Raw genomic sequence first — 22,223 nt, 5'->3', positions numbered from 1 at the left:
AAGAATCAAATAGATTATATCAACTCAAGTGTTGGCCTAAAATCATGTTTTGATTTACGCCTAAACTTCCAAAATTAATGCCGCATACATATTACCCGCAAATCGACATTTGGGCTTTCAAATACCTCGTAATAGCGATAAAACACCACAGATAACTTCGATTTACAGTCTATATATACGTAGGCGAGTTTCTGTTGTTAAGTGATTAGTTGGTCCATCTATTTTGCTTGATTTGGCTATGGTACCATAGGTCCCCCACCCCGTAAATAATGTAATTGACTTGAAAATAGTCCACTCGAGGATGGTAATGATTCAAAAAATATGTGTCATTATATACCCTGATACAAGCCCTATACTTCACATCAAAAATTATGGCGGGTTTGTTAGTCTGAAAGGTGATAGAGAAAAATGCAAATGTCGATCCAAATTTACTTTACACCCCCTAAAACGTAAATCATTCGTCACAGACCCCATAACTTACGCAGGTCGAATTTTTTTGCATGTGAGGAAAGATTCTGTCAGCATGTAATTGTAGACAAATTCACGGAGTGTAATCATGGAATTATCATGGAGAATTTTTCAAGTATTTTCGGTCCCAGTGATCCATCGGTACCACATCTCCCCTACTATTGTGAATCACGCCTGGCGCGAAATAAATAACATTTTTAGATATTTGAATGAAATTGTTGCTGTATTTGGCATAGTTTGTAAAAATAATTAGTTGTAGACATCATGCGAGAGTACAAATGCGGGGTCATGACTCAGGACATCGTAAAAGCTGTAGCGTTATAATTTTGCAGTCAGCGGAGATTTGACGTGCCGCAATTATAGGTAGAATTTTAGAATTTTACAAAGATTGATCTGATCAGAGCATTGGAGTAGTACAGACTAACCCGGGTCTCGGGTACACTCTTGATTGCCAAAGTCAAATTAAATCAACATTAGATTCACCTTCGAATATTTGAACAGATCAATAACAACTTGAATATAATGATTACTGTGCCATATCAGTATAGAAATGTCCAATCGCCGAAGAATCCATTTGTGTTACAGCTGTGAAGCGTAGACTCCGACTACTTTATACTCGCCACATTTAATTGGCGATAATAACATGGATACCCAAGATGACACAGAATGCAACCAACTATAGGCCTACATCAAGAGGTCAACATAATTCTAATGGTTGCCATACCGACCTGCTTAGATATCTATATAAGCTACGAGGCGCAAGCTACTACCTTTTGATATTTTACTATCTTCCATAACAGTTTGATAGTTTGTTGCGTCCGTGGTTGTACCAAATCACTGCGCTCCGCGTCACAAAACTGCTTTTCTGATTGTATCTTTTGATGCCACTCAACTCGAGTCATTTTTATTTTATCACCCATTTAGTCCGAGTTCGATTAATTCTACGAAAGGTCGCGCCCAGGTCCAAATCACAATTTTCAGTACGAATCATCAACGGGTCATGTTAATGTTTAACCATCATAAACAAGTAATGCCACGTAATAGGTAATCTTACATTGAGTCGAAACTTTCTAAAGTGATGTAATAGTGAAGTTTGATGAGTAGCTTCTGGAGTAGAGCGAATTTTAAGTTCTCAAATTAAAAAAAAATTGGTAGTTCCATATTGCCGACTACTTCGAAATCCAACATGCCGCATGCGGCCCGCGACCCGCGTGTTTGAGACCTCTGAATTAGACTAATTGGAGTGAACTTCCGGTAATCTCATTGTAATCTCATCCGTACAGTGTTGATTTGCTCTAGTTCTACTTCTAATTTAATTCGGATGTTTCTACGCTCTATATTTAATCAAAATCTTATTCCTCGTTTCACTGAAAATGCGTCTGCCCAAGCTTGCTGTACAGACATTTGTCATTCTCACGCTTATGAGACTGAACACTCGTTTTATTGGAACTGAACTTGATTCAATTTACAAGTCTTCGCCAATTCAGTAATGCTAATCTAATTTAATTTTTGAAAAACACTGTGTAGCTATAATTATGATTCTAATCTATATTGCAAAAGCTGGTGATTTTCCAGTTGTCCAATTCTGCTTGTGCTAGGTGCATTGCGATCAAGTAAAAATACGAAAAGGCATAGCTCTAGTATCATATTATTCCTGATATTCGCTGCTTAATTTCCCTCCTATGCTGTTTGCACAAGAGTCCCGGCAACTTCTCTGCGTCTGGAAAATTAATTGTGACGTGCCTATCTCTTGTTTGGCATATTGTCTCCAAATCACGAAACTTGTAATAACGGACGAGACGAGATTTGAAATTTTTTCACGGGAATTACTCTCGTGTTGACAGAGAAAATATCATTTTTTCAACTCGAGTCTCGGACGAGCCGCTCTGGCGTAGTTTAGGTTGCGACTGACTTTTTTCGGTCGTCCTTGCCGTGACTACCGTCGAAATCCAAATTCGCGTCATTTATGGCATGTACAATCTCCTGGCTTTTAAAGCCACAAGCGAGGACGAATAGCCAAAAAGGAGGACATTTGGGCGTCCTCGGGGGACAGCATTTTCGAGTTCTTGAAAAAAGTGGACAAATCCTCCTAGAGGAGGACGTACAGTAACCCTGGTAAATCATTTGTTCAACTATTTGTTCACGCCTAAATAGTATTTCAAAATGATTCATGAATATATTACTGGCAAATTGTTACAAAATTATGTTGTGAATATTGTTTTAAAGGTATGTCAATTCAATTTGAAAACATTATTCGTCAAAATGCATTCAATTAGCTGCAACATTGGATTTGTCTTATACGTTGGTTGCAATCCGACAGCGATTTTTGTACAGCTTTCATGCCATTATAGTGTGGAATGTAAATGTAAAGGTAGAATAAATTCATATTAGTTGCTAGAATTATTCCCTGTCCAATTTTCCCGAGGAGGATAAGTCTGTTCAAATATCAGTAGTAAGTTCACATAATCTCGGTGAGAAACTATTATTCTGTTTCAGTTGTTGTTGTTGTTGCGTGATAGAAAGTACGAATATTTAGTGGCATGAATCATGCATGTCGTCACATACATAATCCATTGAATTTTTTTTCATTAGAACGCTCGAACAGAAATTACCATTGATCATATGATTAAAAACGCGTTAGACTTGAGAATTTATTGTAAGGTTGAGCAGTCTCTCGACCGGGCCCGGCATAGTCGGATATTATTTCAAAGACAGGACAGGTGTTAGATCTGTATATATCAGCTTGTTTAGTCAATCTAGTGGTGGTGGGAACCCCTGAAATGTTCTGTCTCGTACGCACACGCACATTAATAAAAAGTTATATTAGAACAGGAACGCGAACGGTTCTTTGATGAGCTCTTCTCATTAAAGCTTCTATGCTGAATACTTTCTGAGTGTCCAAGAATTGGTAGAATGAGACGGCCGTGAATTTAGTAAAATATGTTAAGGATAATTGCGCCGCCTTTCGCTCATCGACCGTGTAAATCGAAAGACTGCAATTAATTCTTATTACTATAGCTGGGAAGCGTAGTCTGCACGGGTAAAACTGGCGTATATTTTGAGTATACGGATAAAGCATTTTTATCATTGCATCCTCACTTCAGTTGTCATACTGGAATCCTAGGAAGGTGATGGTGGAAACTTTCAAGCATGGCCTGTGCTCAAAGGATCACGTATTAGGGTGATAGAGAAACGATCTTAGTATTATTTGTACTTGTATTTATATATCTGTACTCGTTTACCTGTGATTACGGACGGTCATCGTGTGTTACTTTTGACTCCATTTTAAGATAGCAGATATGGTGAGGTCGCGAGTTCGATTTCCAGGAGGCAGCCACCGTGACCCGAACCCGAGACCTCTGATTATTTTAAGCGCACGTGTCACTCGAATCTGAATGGGAGATTAATTCTAAAGATTCGGGTCGAGTGGTGAGAGGTCAATTTTCGAGTAGGCTACTGAAATTATACACGCTCACTGTCAGTAAAAGTTCATTGTCAACGAGAATTATAGTTTAGATAGCATTTTCCACTGTGGAAGGCTGTGAGCCTCGATTCGCGGCATACGAAACACAATTACTCACGTTAGTGGAAATGACATATCTGTGAACGCGTGATCACAGACAGCATTGTTGCACAGTGCAATGAAATAACGTTCGGTGCTCGATGACCTACTTGCTTGCCTAACGTGATCAACGTCGGTGCAGCTAATCAACCGGCTCAGAGTTTCAAGGAAAGCCGTGCTATGACATCAATCGGACTTTGGTAATTCAAAAGTGTGAGAGTTTTTTTTATTAACCCGACGTACCGTCATAACACTTGCATGGTCTTCATGAGCTCTATTGCAACTATGACAGTGAAACAAATGTCCACAGTCGCGAAGGGAGATTGTTTTATTCGTGTTTTGAATGCAAAAATATAACATACCTTGGACAGATCAAACTTAACTAAAAATTGTTTAGACCCTCCAAAGGTTATAAGTAGGGTTGGGACTTCGGGATCAAATTTGAAATCCCGGGATCGGGATTTCCCGGGATTATCGCTCCTCAATCCCGGGATTCCCCGGGATTAGAAAAGTTGTAAAATACACAAGTTACACAAATAACATTTAGTCCTTGTGATATTGAATTGACGCAAAACATAAGAGCATCAAGAGCATCATCGTTTAGATCAGGGGTCCCAAACTCCAATTTGCTCGCGGGGCAATTTCGTAGTTTTTGATGACGCGGCGGGCAGCAGCATCAATTAGGGGTATAGGCCTAATATGTATTTCCCAGTACGCCTTTTTTTTGTCGGACCTTGTAGATTGGTATTTCATACACATTGTGAAAATGTAATACACTATTGTAATATTCACGGTTGCCACAAAAAAGTCATATTTTTCAATATTTTTTAAAAAGATTGTTGTGCTTGGCATAACTTGGCGACATAGGGAGTTATATAGACAGTTAGAAACCATGCGAGACGACAAATGCATCGTGTCATCGTAAAAGCTGTCGCATTATAATTTAGCAGCTAGTGGACGTTTGATGTGTGATAGCGATTCAGGTTTTTGGAGTGGTTTCAGAATGAAGTTTCAAGTTCCCAAATCCGAAATCTGAAATTTTCGAGTTTAATATCGTCGAATGCTTGAAAAATCAAAACGCCGACGTGGGACGCAAAAACAGTATGGCGGCCGCGTGTTTGAGGCCACTGTTCTAGTCAATCAGTCGAGTTTGTGACATTGCTTTATTACCAAAATAAGAGATATGGCGCTACATAAGCCTTGGTATAATGCTGTTCACAAATCCCGGGACTTCTTCGGGACCAATCCCGGGATCGGGATTGCTTCAAACCCCGGGATCCCGGGATCGGGATTTCCCGGGGTCCCAACGCTAGTTATATAAGTCTCTCTGGTGCAACCGTTACGATCCCGTTTTAGCCCTTGCTGCATGGATTGCTATTTTATGTGAGGAGTTACTGTAATATTTTAATTCTATATGTGTGTTACACACAGTAGCCTAATATACATTATTTGATGAATCAATTGATATCGATAATACTGTCAAATAGAACTAACCTGGTGCGTTTGTGCGATCAATGCCAATCACTGCATCATGGCGCCACTGCAATTCAATTAATACGAAACGGTGCAGTATTTGTAATGGGTTGTCTGCCTTCACGCATGACCATAAAAGAATCAATCGATTTTTCTGTTAATTCGGACAAAGCCGTTTCTCCATAAAGTTTGGCCAAGAGTGAGCGGCACCAAAGAATCCTAATCAAGCTGAGTCGACTGTATAGTGCAGTGGTTCCCAAACGGTGAGGAATTCCCCACTGATGGGGAATTCAATGGTTTCTGGTGGGGAATAGGCGCATTTGTTCAAAATAATATACATGACAGTCTACATATTCACGGAGACACCTGCGCAATTACCGTTACCAGTTAACTGCTCTGGAATGTATGTATCGAAAATTATATTGCGTGTTGTTCACAAACCCTCATGTTAACTCTGGATGGCCAACCATGGCGTCACAAACGCATCCATCACGACTAGTTTGACGTGAAATAACGCTTTCGCGAAATTTTGAGCGTTACTGGTATCGGTTCACAATACGTTTTATGTTGCAGTTATAGGCGATTGTCTTGTGTACTGGTGTGGTTGTGCGTCTTGTGTATTCAAACCAGCAAATAGCTTATCTGTGATCACAAAAGTGTTGGGTAGTGGGGAACAGGACCGTAACCTCCGCACCCAAAAACCCCAAATTTGGAGGGGGCGAGATCGAAGGGGCCAAAAATTATTTCGTGAATTAAAATAAATTATAGTGTAATTTATTGGGAAATTTATGCCACTTTTTCGAATATTTTTCGCGCTGGTTGCGCGATTTAATGTTGCCGAATATCTTGATTATTGGGTACCCTTCCCCCACGAAAATACGTAGAATTTACAGAAATGAAGACTTCGGCGTCGGCCTTTACTGCGCCTCGACGCACCAAGACATATGAAGTTATAGGCCGTGTAACATGCGACTCCGAGAAGTGTGCCAGAACGATCAGCAGCGGGAAGAGCTTGGCCGCTAAGGAATGCCCTTGTGGTGACCGAAAACTTCGATATATATGCAATATACATATATGTTTAATTGTCTGTATGCGGCTAAATGGCTGGTGCCGAATGTTCCTGTCCTGGTGACCTCAACCTATGGTTGCCATATGCCCGGAATTTCCCGGACATGTCCGCAATTTCACTGTTCATACTAGCGTCCGGGAGGAATTTTTAAAATATGCCAAATGTCCGGAATTTTGACGTAGGCTCATAATTTTTTTCGTAAATAAGCATAAAAACAATATTTTTTGGGAATATATATGCTGATGTATGATATTTTTCTGCGCGCTGCGCGCGATTTAAAATCACATTTATTGATTTTAATATGGAGACTACCAACCTCGTAAAAACTGCCATAAAATATAAAAGAAAAACAATCTTCATTTACTGGAATAAGCCTAATTGTAATCACAATTGTAGGAGAACGGTGTATTCCTAGAGATCGTTAAGGCCGTTCAAATGCTTTATTCAAAGATAGTGGTTCCAAACGGGTAGTAGGCTTATCTATACATTAATATATGGAACGACCAATATTATTGACAGAATTTGTTCAAATAATTTAACGACTAGACTAGATGCATATAGAAACCAGATTCATATAGCAAGCACCCCCTCCCGGCCTAGAAGTTGCATCGATTGCCCTATAGTGTAGGCTCAAAATCATTGTTTATTTGGGCGGGAGGGGGCTAAAAACATGTGCTTTCGGTCCCAGTCACACAACACACCGCCACATAGTCCTGAACCGGACCGTGACCACCTCTGGTCTATGAGCAAAGCTTTGCTAGTGTGACGTCATAACTCAGTTTGAAATCCACTAGTGTGCGCTAAAGAGTGTCCGGAATTTGGGTTGCTGAAATATGGTAACTCTACCTCAACCCCACAGGACAAATGCCATCCCGCAGAGAAAAAATATTTGCCAGTAAAGCAATACCAATTTGAAATCGTGCGGGCCTTTTAGTTTTGGCGATTTCCATGCCTTCTGTTTTGACATAGCAGATATAGGAGGTAACGAAATAGCATAATGTAACGAAGTCAATATACCAACGGGTCCACCCGAAGATCTTTAACATTTATTTAGGGGTCTTACCTTTTCCAACACACTTCACTCGGCTCTACCGGTAAATCTGATTACGTTAGCAGAGAGGGCGTTTAGTCGAAATAAGGCGACGCACTAAACAGTAGACCCAATGTAGGTGATAAGTAAAGGGGAAAAGCGTACAGGCTCAGGGGGGCTGAGTGGCTTCGCCCCCCCCCCCCCCAGAAGTAGGGTTTATCACCCTGTGGGCGCCCAAGACCAACGTTATTTGGGGAGGCTGACGAATTGCTGTTGTTACGGTCCTGGTGGGAATGAAGGCTTGGAATAAATCTGAAGTGGGAAATGAAGACAGAAAGGTTGGGAGCCACTGGTATAGTGATAATCGATTTAGCATTGTGTCGATTATTCGGAGCTTCAATCAATCAATCAATCAATCAATCAATCAAGTTTATTAATATTTTCATCATTTTAAAACATCACAAGACTGCGATACAATGAAAAGATACGAAGGTGTCGAAACAACTTGGAGTAGCCTTTAATATCAGACACCCACCTTAGCCTAGGCGAAGTAAAGAAGAGGCATGCACTTGCACACTGAATAAAAAATAATGCAGAGAATATAAGACGCAAGCGACAAAATGAGGTGGAATATGGCGGAGGGCGACGTAGATGTTAGGTCGTGGTCCGGTAATCCTGAAGACTGGTTAGTATTCATTTACAAGAAATTGTTTGTATTTCGACTTGAATGCGGACATGCTCGACGACTGTCGGATAGCCGGCGAGATGCTGTTTCACAATTGGGGTCCGGCATACTGTATAGAGCAATGCGTTTTCTTGTATTCAGTCCTGATCATATGGTAGTTGTTGTTCTTCGTCGACGCGCGTGTGCTGAACTTGTGCGCTTTTGTCTCCGAGGTGAAGTAGTCGTTGAACATTCGTTTGCGTCGTGCTAGTTGCCGACAGGTTAAGCCCTCTCGCCACGGATACGCCTGGCGAGCAGGATGTCTTTCGGCATGATGGTGACACGCTTGGCGTGAATCGCGCGCAAGTTGATGTCGTCGAACAAGCCGACGAGGTAGGCTTCGCTGGTCTCCTGCAGAGCCATAACGGAGCTGCTTTGGAAGCGGAGGTCGGTCTTGAAGTCTTGCGCGATCTCGCGAACCAGCCTACGGCTGGGAAGCTGGCGGATGAGCAGCTCGGTCGACTTTTGGTAGCGACGGATCTCACGAAGGGCCACTGTTCCGGGCCTGTAACGGTGAGGTTTCTTGACGCCGCCGGTGGCCGGAGCGCTCTTTCTCGATGTAAATAAAAAAATATCGTAAGTAATGGAAATATCCGTTTCATCGTGGACGCAGTAGTTCAGTTCGGTTTATTAGCATTTTTTATAAGTTCAATACACCACAAAAAAGCGATAGGCCTACAATGAAAAGACAGGAAGGTATCGAAACGAATCGGAGTAGTCTTCGGAATCAGACACCCACCTTGTCCTAGCCGATGTAAAGAGGAGACATTCACACTGAATGAAAAATTAAAAGAAGATAGTACAATAAAAAGCAAGCGACAAAAATGGGGTGGTATGTCACGGTAGGCGAGATCGATAGGTCCGGTCCTGGTCAGGTAATCTTGAGGACGGACTAGTACCTTACGTTGATTTCAAAATTATTGTCAACTCAAGATCTTAAACTGCTAGTAAAATGACTGATAACAATCAGTATGAGCTATACGAAATAGCCAACGCACGCCAAGGTTGTTCTGCCGCCTCCGCCGTAGGACTTAAGAATGCCGATAACAGGACATGCAGTAAGTCAATGCTGGTTCCTGTACTCGTCATCTTCGGAATCGTAATCATCGCGATGCTAGCTGGGATTGTGGCGTCGATTCAACTGATCGAGTTCAAATTGCAAAGTCGTAAGTGTCTATAAACGTGGATTGTTATTCTTCGTGTCAGGTGATTGAGTATACCTTGTAGCTATGTAACTGTTGACTGTAATTATTGATATTAGCTATTGATAAAAGTAGCCATAGTGAGCTTTGACAGCATGGCATATACGAAACATATACCTGTAGTTATGGTTGCATTTAAAACAAAAATTATTTGAAAACAAACATGTTCAGAACATGGCCCTTGTTTAAAACATGTTTTTTATTGGTTTTTATTTAGCCGTGACGCCATACATATTTAATTGTGACGTCACAGTGGATTGACATTGACAATGGAAGATGTAGAGCAGTGGTTCTCAACCTTTTTGTCTTCGCGGACCCCTACAAAGTTTTAGTTTAAATTCACCTCAATTATCGTGCAATCGTCATCTGTCTTGTGCAAGTGATAACTGTAGGGCGTAGGCTTAGTGATACACAGCAACAAAATGAATTTTCTCGAAAATAAGATCATACTATTCATGTAGAAATTGGGTTGACTTCTATTATTTTGAAGCGAATTCTGCAACTGCATTTCTTGAAATACGTGATCGTGTCTTGAAAATCCGTGCCTTCGATTTGATACGAACGAGTGCCTAAAATCCAGTTCCAGAAATATAGGTGATGCCAAATGTAATAATAACGCGTAACGCTTCTGTCGAGACATTTTGGTATGATCATAACAAATATGACACCGAAATTGGCAAACATTTTTTTTAATAAACTTACAACGTCATACCGTGTCATTTCTGTCTAGCAGCTTATCTTGAAGTTATTATGGAAAAATGGTCGTGTAAATCACAGGATAAAATGGATTTTTGTACCCCGTTCGAAGTCACCATGATTGACCTTACTTATCAAACTTTTTTCCTAAATCCCCAACAAAACAGCTCTATATTGCAAAATGTTTGCATCAGTAGGCTGTTGGCAGTTTAGGAATTAAAATAAATCTGCACGGTAGGATATTTCATCTCATACGGCCATTTTATTGATGTGAGCTCTGGAGGTCTACTAGTAATGAAGCGAAACTGCCTCGTGAATAAAAACAAATACAAATTATAGGTTATCAACTATTTCGAGGCTTTGCGGACCCCCTGAAAATGCTTCGCGGACCTCCCGGTTGAGAACCGCTGATGTAGAGTAAATATGGCTCCTTTGTCGCAGTAGGCTTCGGAGTCCTGTCTTGAAAGGACCAAAAATATCTTTAACCAGGACTACGTCGTTATGCAGCATTGTTACGGCCCGCGTTCTTCATTATCAAAACATCCATTCAGCGCCAATGTAATGGAACTGTTGAACCGTCGACGATTACGAAGGTTCTAACCATGTCGTGTCGTATACGTCGACTCTATCGGATGCAAATCGTCTGTCAGCTTATACCACATTTTTTGTAAAGTATTTACACTATTATGGCATAATAATACAAATTTTGCACAAAATCACATTTTTAAAGGCATTATTTTGAAACGCAATTTGCTTTGAATGCAACCCTAGTAATGGCGCACGCTCGACTAGGATCTTCGATGTAAAGCGATGAGCTCACAGAACCTGAAAAACGAGATTTGCGGAACTGACTTGTTTATCTAATGAATGCGACAATTCAATTACACTGAAGTACTTGCTTCAGTAATACGCGTCGACTCGGTGCCATTCAACACGAACTCTCGCACTGCTCCGTGACCAGCATCCTCAGTGATTAATATAAATAACCCGCATAATAACTCATATCATTTTAGTAGTTTAGATTAGGCAGAAAACCAGGTTTGACCAAGTTTGGTCTTGCTAATAAACATAATTCTGCAATCGACAAGAACTGAAAATATTTGTTGCCTTGAAGCTGACTCGAAGTCGGAAGATCTGCTTGTCAATTTTGCTGCGGCTCAAAATGATTCATATGACTCGAAAGTATAGTGCCTTGATTCCAATGCTGATAGGTAAAATTGTACCAAATATCCGAAAACGACTTCCAGCAGTGCCATATGGCTAACATCAAGGTGATCGATTTTGAAAGCTAAATTTTGCGTACCTTCCTATGACACAAATGATATTGTCGACTATTACTTGTTTACGTTGTCATTTCTAGATCTGCTGCAAATTGAAGAAGGAATGGAATCGCTTCGGGAGAATGCTAGTAAGAGTGCCGGCTAATATGGTTTATTTTTATTCCCATTTCGGGCTGCGGATGATAGCCTATATGAAACATGATTTGAAAAACACATGTTGATAACTTTTGACTTCATATTTTGATACATTGGAGCACATGACATTGTGCACTTTAAACTCTACTTCACACAACAGTCGATATGAATACGTATAGGTCTCCATTAAAATGGGTCATGTGTTACTATACAATGACAATGAAGGAAAGCGCAAGCCATTTCCGTTCTTGCCATTGTGTATTCAATGTCGATGGAGAAAAGTGAGGTGTTAGAGCAGTGGCTCGATCTCAACGTGGGCCATATTGCCCCCCCCCCCCGGGGAGATTTTGAGAAACAAGGGGTAAAAAAACCAAGGGGGCGATAGAGGCGAAAATGAATGCTAGAACGTAATGTGAGGTACCGTAATTTTCCATGTATAGTACGCCCCCGGGGACATGTAGGCTATAATACGCACCCTGAAAATGGCATGTAGATCCTGGGAAAGCGTGTTATCATGTAGCAAAAGGGTAACAATCATAATCACAAGAAGTCACTGTTTTCATATAACTTGGTACAAACCTTCCTTATTGCCATTGTCACATTTACACGTGCAGTGCTTCAAATTGTTAGGTGATACGTTTCCAAATCTCTAATTCGTAAAACAAGACTCGTGATTGCCAGTCATCATCACCGGCGGGCATGTCAAAAACAGAGAAATGTGAGGGCCGACGACGGAAGTTCCAGGAAGACTCGAAGCACTAAATATGTGTTTACTGGAGTCGGGGCGAGCCCGTTCCTTTAGTGGCGAATATGTCGCCGTGGTGTATAATTAAGTCGGTAGTAAGGCAAAAAACACAAAGACTGACACTCGGATAAGGGAGGGCAAATTTCGGAAGCACTGTTAGTGTCCACCAACAGCAATAAGACTATTTCACCAAGCTGCACACCATAGTGGGTAGGCAAGGAGCAATACGAGCTTCGTAGTACCCAAGTAAACTTTAATGTCTTTTAGTAGATAAACGTGCTTGGGGATTAGAAAGAGTGTATAATGTATATGTTTACCAATGTTGAATTATGACGGCGATTAATGTTAATTCACCGTCACCGTTATGACAATATCATAGCAATTCAATTCACTGCTTTCGATGTAGAAATAAAATTGCTACGCCACAGAATACAGTTGACAAAGTTGACGCTGAGCTGAGTGACAAATAATTCACGTTAAAGTTGCACTATTTTCAGTTCAAAGGCAGTTCACTTGAATTGCCATGATTATAACGGTCATCATTTCAAGTTATGTTAGGCGTAGGCAGGGTGATGATGACTCGAATCACGATTTTCTTATGACTCGACTTGACTTGAGTCATTTTCTCAAAATACGGAAATGACTCGACTCGAGTCGAGTCAACAAGTGTATTGATTAGACTTGGACTTGGACGGCCAAGACCGACATTTCATTGTAATTTCTGGAGTCAATATGCTTATTGACTCGACTTGAACTCGAGTCATTGCGCATGACTCGAACCAAGTCATATGACTCGAGACTCAAACGGATAAGACCGACATTTCATTGTAATTTCGAAGAATAGTAAAACAACCACACCATTGATATTTCGTCTATTGGTACTGATACTTAAAAATGCGACCAGAAACTGCTAAAAGGGATGAATGTTGGTATATTTTAAATGCAAACCATTCGATATCAAACAGAGTTATAAAAGTGGATTTAAGAAGACTCTAACTCAGGGGTGGGCAACTTCTCCAGTCGGCGGGCCGGACATAGGAAAATTAAGTACTTGGCGGGCTGGATTGCTGAAACGATACATTATTCGCCCATTTATCCACACATCCATGTAAAAAATCGTATTTACTGTATTTTAAAGGGGCACTGCACTCTAAACATGATGTGGTCTCAAATTGAACGGCAAAACGAAAACAAAATTGGCCGCAGCCACAACGCCACCATAATGGAGATGCAATTTATTGAAATTTACACATCAACTTCGCGCTCCAGCAGTCACGCAGAGATCGAACTTTATAAGTTGTTAGCCGATGTTATGAAGGAAATATGTCGTAAGAAATGTAATGTAATATTCGCGAGAATTTGCTATGGGAGACAAATAATTAGCAATATTGTCTGATATGAAAAGGATTGCAGAAAGCGTGATGAATTTGTCATTAGTTAAGTCTTCTCATAACTTCATTGGTGTTAATCAATGCATCCCCCTCATATTTTAAGATTTATGCAATAGATTGAACCCAACTTTCAAAACTAGTGTACGTTTTGTCTATCTGATGTTTTTTAGTTAACAAATCTAGTGTTTTTTTCACGAACCTCGAGAGGTAACAATGGGCCTTACCGGTGTAGGGTATTTTGTGATTATATAACGATGGAATATGAATAACGGTGTAGCTCTAGACTCTAGCGTCGAAAGTATTTTTGTCAGAATTGCAACACGGAATCAAAAGCCCCTTACCATTGGAGTAATATATAAACATCCCGGAACTAAACAAGAAACCTTCATGGAAGAATTCTCTAAAACCTTGGACAGCTTAACCGACTCAAATAACCAATTCCTTATAATGCAGTGGTTCCCAACCTTTTTCATCTCCTGCCTCCCTTGGCCGATATTTGAGCCAAAATTCCCCCTTAGGAGAAATCTCCCGACGATTAAAAAAGGTCATTTTTACCGCGCAAACACCTGTTGACCGAAGAATAAGATGGGCGGTACAGAGTGTTTGTTTCTAGCAGGGCTGTAACAACAATTTGTAGACCTCCAAAAACAATGGTCTTGGTCCCAATCAAACAAATTCTGGAAGGCTTGACTCAACAGACCCCCACACTTCCATTTGTGTGTTTCGGCTTACCATGAACCAATCGCTAATATAACTGCTGTGAAAAATCAGCATGCATAAATTTACTGGTCTCGCGATTTTTTCTCAAGTTTGCGTATGCATTTGGACAATAATATTGGTTCTTTCATATATAGAAGGATTGACCAGACTCGAGTCACCGAAGACTCGACTTGACTAGAGTCATTTTTTCAAAATAGGGAAATGACTCGAGACTCGACTCGACTAGAGACAATCTGTGTATTGACTAGACTTGTACTCGAGTCATTGTGCATGACTCGAACCAAGCCATATGACTCGAGACTATAACACGGCCAAGACCGACATTCCATTGTAATTTCGAAGAACAGTACAGTGGCCTTCGTATTGGAATTTCGTATATTGGTCCTGGTACTTGAAAATGCGACAAGAAACTGCTCAAAGTGAGGAAAATTAGTAGAGTATAAATCAAAATCATTCAATATCACCAAACAGAGTTATAAAAAGTGGGTTTAACAAGACTTCAACTGGAAACTGAGCAGTCAACACAATGACTTGGACTCGGACTCGAGTCATAATACAATGACTCGGACTCGACCCTCTGCTCAGTGACTTGGGCTCAGACTTGGCTCAATGTTGAATTGAAAATGACTCGACTTGACTTGACTCGAGTCGAAACTATGAAAGTGAGATTGATTGTGACTCGGAGCCTCATGACTTGGTTACAGCCCTGATATATAACATACAAGTGATCAGATTTCCTGCTGGAGCTCATTGAAAGTTAGGACACCCATTCCGTTTCAGCAACATTGCACCAAGTTTAAAATGTCTTTTTTCGGTCGGGTAGCTGTTCACTAAAAATAAACCAAGGCTAGTGATCTCTTTGACTTGAATCGATGACGTTGGAATATTCTGTCACTGTCTGAAAATGTTGACTTGAAAATATAAGATAAATACTTTCATTAGAAGCTTTGTTGTGATAGATTCGGTAAGACATTTGCTTGCTTAGAACATATTTGATTGAGAGGCCGTCGCTGTCCTACAAAATTTTCTTGCAAACTTCAGCACATCTGAACTAGTTTAAAAAACAACAAGGGGGAATTCTTATGTGAAAAAGAGATTTCAAATAGCATTTGAACATATTTTCAGCAAAAAACAGCTATAAGGAGCACACGTTCGGATATAACTGGTTGACTACATGACAGTTCGAACATGAACAATTTGAGAAATTCGTTACAATTATAAAGTGGAATTCCTCCCTAAAAATTGCAAAATTCCCCCCAAGGGAGGAATTCCTCCCCGGTTGGGAACCACTGTTATAATGGGAGATTTCAATATCGACCTCCTACAGAACACAAGCTTCACCACAAAATATTCTGATATGATTGAGTCGTACGGGGTGGTCCAGATGGCTACCAAACCAACCAGAGTGACTGACCATTCCAGTACTCTCCTGGACCACATGTATACCAACATAAGTAAATATAGACTTGCTCCATTTGTCATTGAGCACTGCATGACTGACCATTATCCTATTATGTGTCATGTCAATCAAATTTTACCTGTTACTACTAGTATTTTTGAATGCAGAATCCCGCTGAATCCTTAGGGGATTGACGACTTCGTTGAAAACATTGGAGATGTTTTCAAGGATTATCAAATTGAGCCACTCACAAGCGAGAACTTTGACTCCCAATTTGACAAGTTTATTCTTGACATAAGTCAAGCCATTAACTAAGAATTTCCTATCCGCAAAGTCAATCGTAACACCCGACGCCTAAAATCTAAGCCCTGGATCAGTCGAGAAATTCTGGCAGCCATCAAAACAAGAGATTGGATGCATAAAAGATATTATATTAACGGAACTGAAGATGAGAAAAAGATCTTCAAACGATATGCCAACAAGGTAACAAAAATGAAAGAAAAGGCCAAAAGAGCATTCTACATGAACCGGTTTGAGCAGAGTTTCAAGGATCAAAAGCAAACCTGGAGAACCATTCGTGAAATTGTGAACGCTTCCAATAACAAAAACGAAACACAATTACAGAACATTGAAATAGCATGTGGTAATACGGTCATCAAAGATCCTGATGTTGTAGCAGAAAAGTTCAACCATCACTTTTGCCAGATTGGTCCAGAGCTAGCATCTTCTATACCTCAAAGCCCGCATGATATCCTATCATTCATGAAGCCTCGCTCCATGAACTCCATCTTTATGGAGCCGACCGACGTAGGAGAGGTAGCAACGATATTATCTGGAATCAAGGACACAAAAGCAGTAGGACCTGACTCAATACCAATCTACTTCATAAAACTAGTATTTAATATTATAGGAGATACAATTTGTACGTTGTTCAATGGCTCCATGAACTTGGGTATTTTTCCTAGTGCTCTAAAAACTGCCAGAGTTATTCCAGTTCATAAAAAAGGCTGCAAAAATTCAATGTCTAATTACCGTCCCATATCTATTCTGTCAAACCTTTCCACTCTATATGAGAAATTGCTAGATTATAGGCTCAAGAAATTTTTTGAATTGCAATCGGTATTCACTCCATCCCAATTTGGCTTTAGATCGGGTCATAACAATAACCATGCCACCCTATCAATTGTGACAAATTACTACAAAATTATTAAAGATAAAAGAGTTGGCTGTAGTATCTTTATTGATCTTCGGAAAACCTTTGATACTGTGAACCACGAGATACTGATACGAAAACTAGAGCATTATGGAATTAGAGGGATTGCCAAGTCCCTGCTCACGAACTACCTTGCAAACCGTAAGCAGTTTGTGAAATTGGGTCTGTCAAAATTGGTAGAAATGGATGTAGAGTGTGGAGTGCCTCAGGGCTCAGTTCTAGGACCGACCCTATTTTTGATCTACATCAATGATATTATTAACTGTTCCTCCTTTTATACTACACTGTTTGCCGATGATACCCATCTTTTTCTTTCATCCGATACTATAAGCAACCTACGAAGTTCTGTGCAGAGTGAACTTACAAAAGTCTCTCAATGGCTTGCTGCTAACAAATTAAGTTTAAATACCGATAAAACTGTGATGATGCTCTTTAATACTGCTTCTGATAACCTTACTGTGAATCTAAATAATAACTGTATCTCACTGTGTGACTCAGCAAAATATCTTGGAATCATCATTGACTCTAAATTGTCATGGAAACCGCATATTGCTCATACCATAACACAGCTTTCTAGATGTGTAGGTGTAATGACAAAACTCAAGCACATAGTTCCTAGATCTGTGCTTAGGACAATTTACTTTTCGCTTTTTTACTCGTATGTACAGTATGGCATAATTGTATGGGGGAATGCTTGTACTTCACACTGTTCTAAAATTCGTACCCTGCAAAACCGAGCCATGCGTTTGATGGCTGGTTTGCCCCATCGAACAAGATTATCCCAGTACTACCGCAAATACAATATTCTAAAATTTGACGATATTTTTACATTTAAAGTAGCTAAATTTATGCATCAATATTTTTCAAATGAATTGCCTCCTGTGTTTAATGATTTCTTCGTCCTTGCTCAAACTGTTCACTCACACAATACCAGATTTTCTTCCCAGGGCAACATCTATTTTCATCGACCCACCAGTAGCCTCACAAAGAAATCGATCGACTATGCCGGTCCTGTCATATGGAATGCTATACCCTCTTCAATACGGGACCTCCCATACCACTCCTTCAAAAAGGAATTATTCAGTCACCTCATCTCCCATTACCAATGATCCGCTTGTCCCCCACCAAATTTGTAGTTTCTTTAGTATTTTATTTTTATGCTGAGCTGAATTGATTGATCCCAACCAATGCATCCAAATTTATAACACAATATCTGTATTTGTTAATGCAGGGTGTGATCAGACTAGTTGACCCTACCCAGAGTCAAATCGGTCACACCCTGTCCTATACCGTAAGTTCATTTTATTGTTGTTGCATGTGCCAATGATGTTTTCTTTACGGTTGGACAAATCAATAAATATCTCTCTCTCTCTAGCTAGAGGTACGTACAAGACACTGTTAGCGAAATTTTTTGTCCATAACAGTAGTCATCGTTGACATTAGTTAGCCAGTTTACGGTTTACACGACGATTTGGATTTGACGTGTTTTGAACAAAGGCCTTTTTAAAAAAGAAATTGAGTTTTTTTGAATGGTAAAATTATGCCATAAATGTGTAAATAGTTTCCAAAAAGCATGTTGTATTAGCCTACAGACACTTAACACCCGATATAGCCCACGTATATCGAATTTATCGATATGGAATGGCTGCGGAACCACCAAAATTGTCGGTTCAGCATTAATAGCACAGATATTTCTTCAAAGGAGCTATATTTACCCTATATTTTCTATTGTCAATTTAAATCGACTCTGACGTTACAATTGAGTATTCGTGACGTCATAGCTCTAAATCGACAAAAAAACATGTTTTCAATTAGGGCCTTATTTTAAACGTGTTTATTTCAAACTGATTTTTGTATTAAATGCAACCCTAGTTAATTGTATCTCTTCAAGCATCATTTTGACATCGAGTGCGTATAACACGCAGAGCGATCGCTTCCAATTTTGTTGTCTTGGTTACAGTCATTGATATGCTAGGAAATGAAATAAATCCGGAAGTTATAAAAATATGCTGCTACTTCTAGTTGTATCTGAGCAGAAATTTACGCCAATATTTCTACTCTACTCGAGGAGAAATACTACCTACTTTGATCACCTCCGGCCATAAATCGCCTAGTTCAAAGCTTATCCCCGCCATCGGATATTCGCCAGGCCATGCCTCTATGCATCATATAATATATTATTGAGTGAGGTATTTCTCATCAAAGTCTTGTGGAATATATATAGAATATTCCGTAAAAGATATGCTTGCCATGCTTGAGAATTCGCAATCCATGTCCAATCACACGACCAATCCTTGATCAATTTGATGGCTGTTCAAGTAGAAGTATTTCCACAACTTTTTATTCGCTGTGGAAGTATGACGAATATACCTTAAGTAGAAGTAAAGCATGACCTAAATTAGTATGCAAGGATTACACTGGAGTATTAATTACAGAACCTTTTTCAGTACTTCACTACGTTAGAAGTACTTGAAACTCACCATCTGTTAGACCAGTGGTTCTCAACCTTTTTCACCTCGCGGACCGGTAAAATTTCTAAAAATACTCGGCGGACCGGTGGGCTTATAAAGATTGCAATCAACCCGAAATGTAAAGAATGCAGCCGTTTTTTTGCAAGTATATGGTGCTGAGAATGACATTTGGAGGCTTTTGATCCTAGTTAATTATGTTCATGATGGCATCTATGTAATTTCAGTCTGCTGAGTCAAGGTAAAATCGCCTTGTCCAGATAAACGTTCTACCCCCGAGAGTCGTTTGTAAACAGTTTTTCGTGCTGAAGGCCGTGGGTTTAAACTGCCCCCCAATTCGAATAATATGCTTCTCTTCGACAATAACGAGAGGAGAAGCGTTTCGGAATCGAACCAAGCTCCCTGTCGTGCTATACATTGCTCATTTCCCATTACCATCAGACGTAGGATACTCTGGCTACCACGATTACAATGGGTCGCACGAAACACCTGACAACAGCAATCCATAATATCCTGGTCGAAAATGCACTTTGTCGGACCACCCCAAAGCATGTTGGTTTTGGACCCCACACGGCGAGAAGCCAAACTTATGGGGGTCTTCGCCCCCAGACCCCACAGTTGGATGGATACTTTCGCCAGTATATTTGTGAGCAAATTCATTCTACTTAGTGTAAGTAGAAAGTCTATGTAGCCTAATCTGGTCAATAGCGAAAATATTCGATCATTCATGACTGAATCGGTCAAAAATATCGGCAATAGCATATATAGGCCTATTGCTATAATATTTTTTCCTTTCAGAATTGTTAGATTTTCCGGTAGAGCTGAGCGAAGTGTTGTCTTGGAAATTTAGGGCACGTATAAAATAATTGAAGAATGAACATTCGGGCGGGCCTGTTGAAATAATTACTTCGTTACACGTCATTATTTCGTGACCTACTGTCTGTTGTATAGTGAATAGATTTTGAAATCGCTCGAGCGTACTAAACTAAAAGCCACACACGATTCCAACTTGGTATTTCTTCACTGGCAAATATTTTTTCTCTGTGGGATCGCAATTATCTTGTGGGGTACAGATTGCCAGGATTGCGAGATTCTGCGTCAGACATTTAAGCGCCTATGGACAATTAGACTTATATTCATCGGTTTTCTGTCAACAAAGCGAAGTCCGAATTTTTGGAACACCTTTCGGAGTTCAATGTTAGCCTAAACTACATTATGTGTTAGTACGTCGTGGCGCGATAATGGCTGACGCCGAAATGCCTATTTCTGGGAACGGGTGACACATTTAGCAAGACATTTAGTGGCACTAAATCGTGCAAAGCGAAAAAAAATTGAAAATTGTTTGAAAATACTCTATAATTTATGTTCATTTGTGAAATAATTCAGGGCCCCCTTCAAGCTCGGCACCTCCCCAATTCAGGGGTTTCGGGTGCCCACGTTAGGCTCGGTCCTGCACAAACTGAATAAATTGAAAACGAATGGTCGCGCAAACTGCGCGGTTTAGCGAGTAAGCTCGTGACTTGTCGCTCGTGTGTCGTCAAATGACATGTTTTGGACTTCAAGTCAAATCCAATATGTTTCGCGATGTTAGCGAAGTTCTGAATCAGTTTAAAATTTGATGTATTATTCATTTTATCAATGGAAAAGTCTTCAATACACTGCATCTTGAATAAGGTATAAAATTGTAATATGCCTCGCGGATCGGCAGGAAAGTCGTCACGGACCGGCACCGGTCCGCGGACCGGCGGTTGAGAACCACTGAATTAATTTAGACCATCAGTGATACCCCTCAGATGAGCAACAATTTGGGTTTGTAAAATATGATCGGGTTTTACTAAGAAACTAGATTGAGAGCGTCATTTGGAGACAATGGAAAGTAAGTAATCCATATATCATGGTGGGTATAGCGCAGTGGTTCTTAGCTGAGGTTCGTACGGGAACCTAAGATTTCGGCGGAGGTCAAGACACACAAACCAAACTCATATAATTCGTTCCAAAAACTTCGATCCTACTTGTTGGAATCGCGTCAAATTTGATTTTCATCGTTTTTGTAGATAACTCAACAATTTCATGGGGTTGGCAGTGTAATTTTTGTGTAATAAATACGAATATTACGATTCGAGCCAAATTTGGTGTGAACCGTTTTCTAGGCAGCCTAACAACTTAATCTGTGAATCCCCGGGATTCGGAACAACCCCAAATTTTAGGCATATTGAGAAATCATACCTTTGTGTAATGTATAACACTGTTATGCGGTTTCAGAAGCATGCTCGTTAGATGTCATGTTTGTATTGGATGGTTCGGACAGAATTGCTCACTATTTCCGATCCGTCAAGAATTGGGTAAAGGATGTCGCTATCCAACTCAAAGACGAGAATGATGACGTACAGCTCGGCGTCATACAATACTCCTACTATTCGGAGGACACAACGTACGTATGTATGATTCCCGTCTTCAAGAGTAGCCTACAATCTACATTCATTGTAACGTTTAGTGACTCGAAGAATTTTTCGCGTGCCTCTTAGCAAGAGCATCTGGCACGATAAAGGACATAGAACAGCGTTAGTTTGTTTTAAATGCTACCCTAGCCACATGTATTTTTCGGATTTGAAAAGATATAATACACTTCTTGGACTTGACTTCGTCCT

At 40.2% G+C, this 22,223-nt stretch overlaps 4 protein-coding genes across 5 annotated transcripts in view; 1 reads left to right on the top strand and 3 right to left on the bottom strand.

The window, feature by feature from the left end:
• Window positions 1–22,223, bottom strand: part of LOC145447014 (alkaline ceramidase 2-like) — a 454,308-nt gene that overhangs the window by 84,418 nt on the left and 347,667 nt on the right. The gene's annotated exons all lie outside the window — the stretch shown is intronic.
• The window catches only part of LOC145447026 (uncharacterized), a 185,021-nt gene that overhangs the window by 7,172 nt on the left and 155,626 nt on the right, over window positions 1–22,223 (bottom strand). The window lies entirely within an intron of this gene.
• On the bottom strand, window positions 8,051–8,953 carry LOC145446624 (histone H3-like; the record flags this gene model as incomplete). The annotated part of the gene is made up of 1 exon (XM_080324971.1): window positions 8,051–8,953. A coding segment is annotated over one exon (405 nt), but the record flags the coding sequence as incomplete, so codon positions are not given.
• LOC145447018 (matrilin-1-like) overlaps window positions 8,878–22,223 on the top strand; it is a 34,633-nt gene continuing 21,287 nt past the window's right edge. For both annotated transcript variants that reach the window (XM_080325449.1, XM_080325448.1), the window contains exons 1-3: window positions 8,878–9,492; window positions 11,585–11,632; window positions 21,838–22,006. In XM_080325449.1, the coding sequence (XP_080181575.1) occupies window positions 9,279–9,492; window positions 11,585–11,632; window positions 21,838–22,006 (431 nt within the window). In that variant the 5' untranslated portion in view covers window positions 8,878–9,278. The remainder of the gene's footprint in view (window positions 9,493–11,584; window positions 11,633–21,837; window positions 22,007–22,223) is intronic.

This window comes from Botryllus schlosseri, chromosome 9 (genome assembly GCF_051294905.1).
Source record: "Botryllus schlosseri isolate E-star chromosome 9, Bs_hap1, whole genome shotgun sequence".
In the NCBI taxonomy this organism is placed as follows: domain Eukaryota; kingdom Metazoa; phylum Chordata; class Ascidiacea; order Stolidobranchia; family Styelidae; genus Botryllus; species Botryllus schlosseri.
The sequence above is the reverse complement of the archived record's forward strand: the minus strand, read 5'-3'. Positions and strand labels throughout refer to the sequence as shown.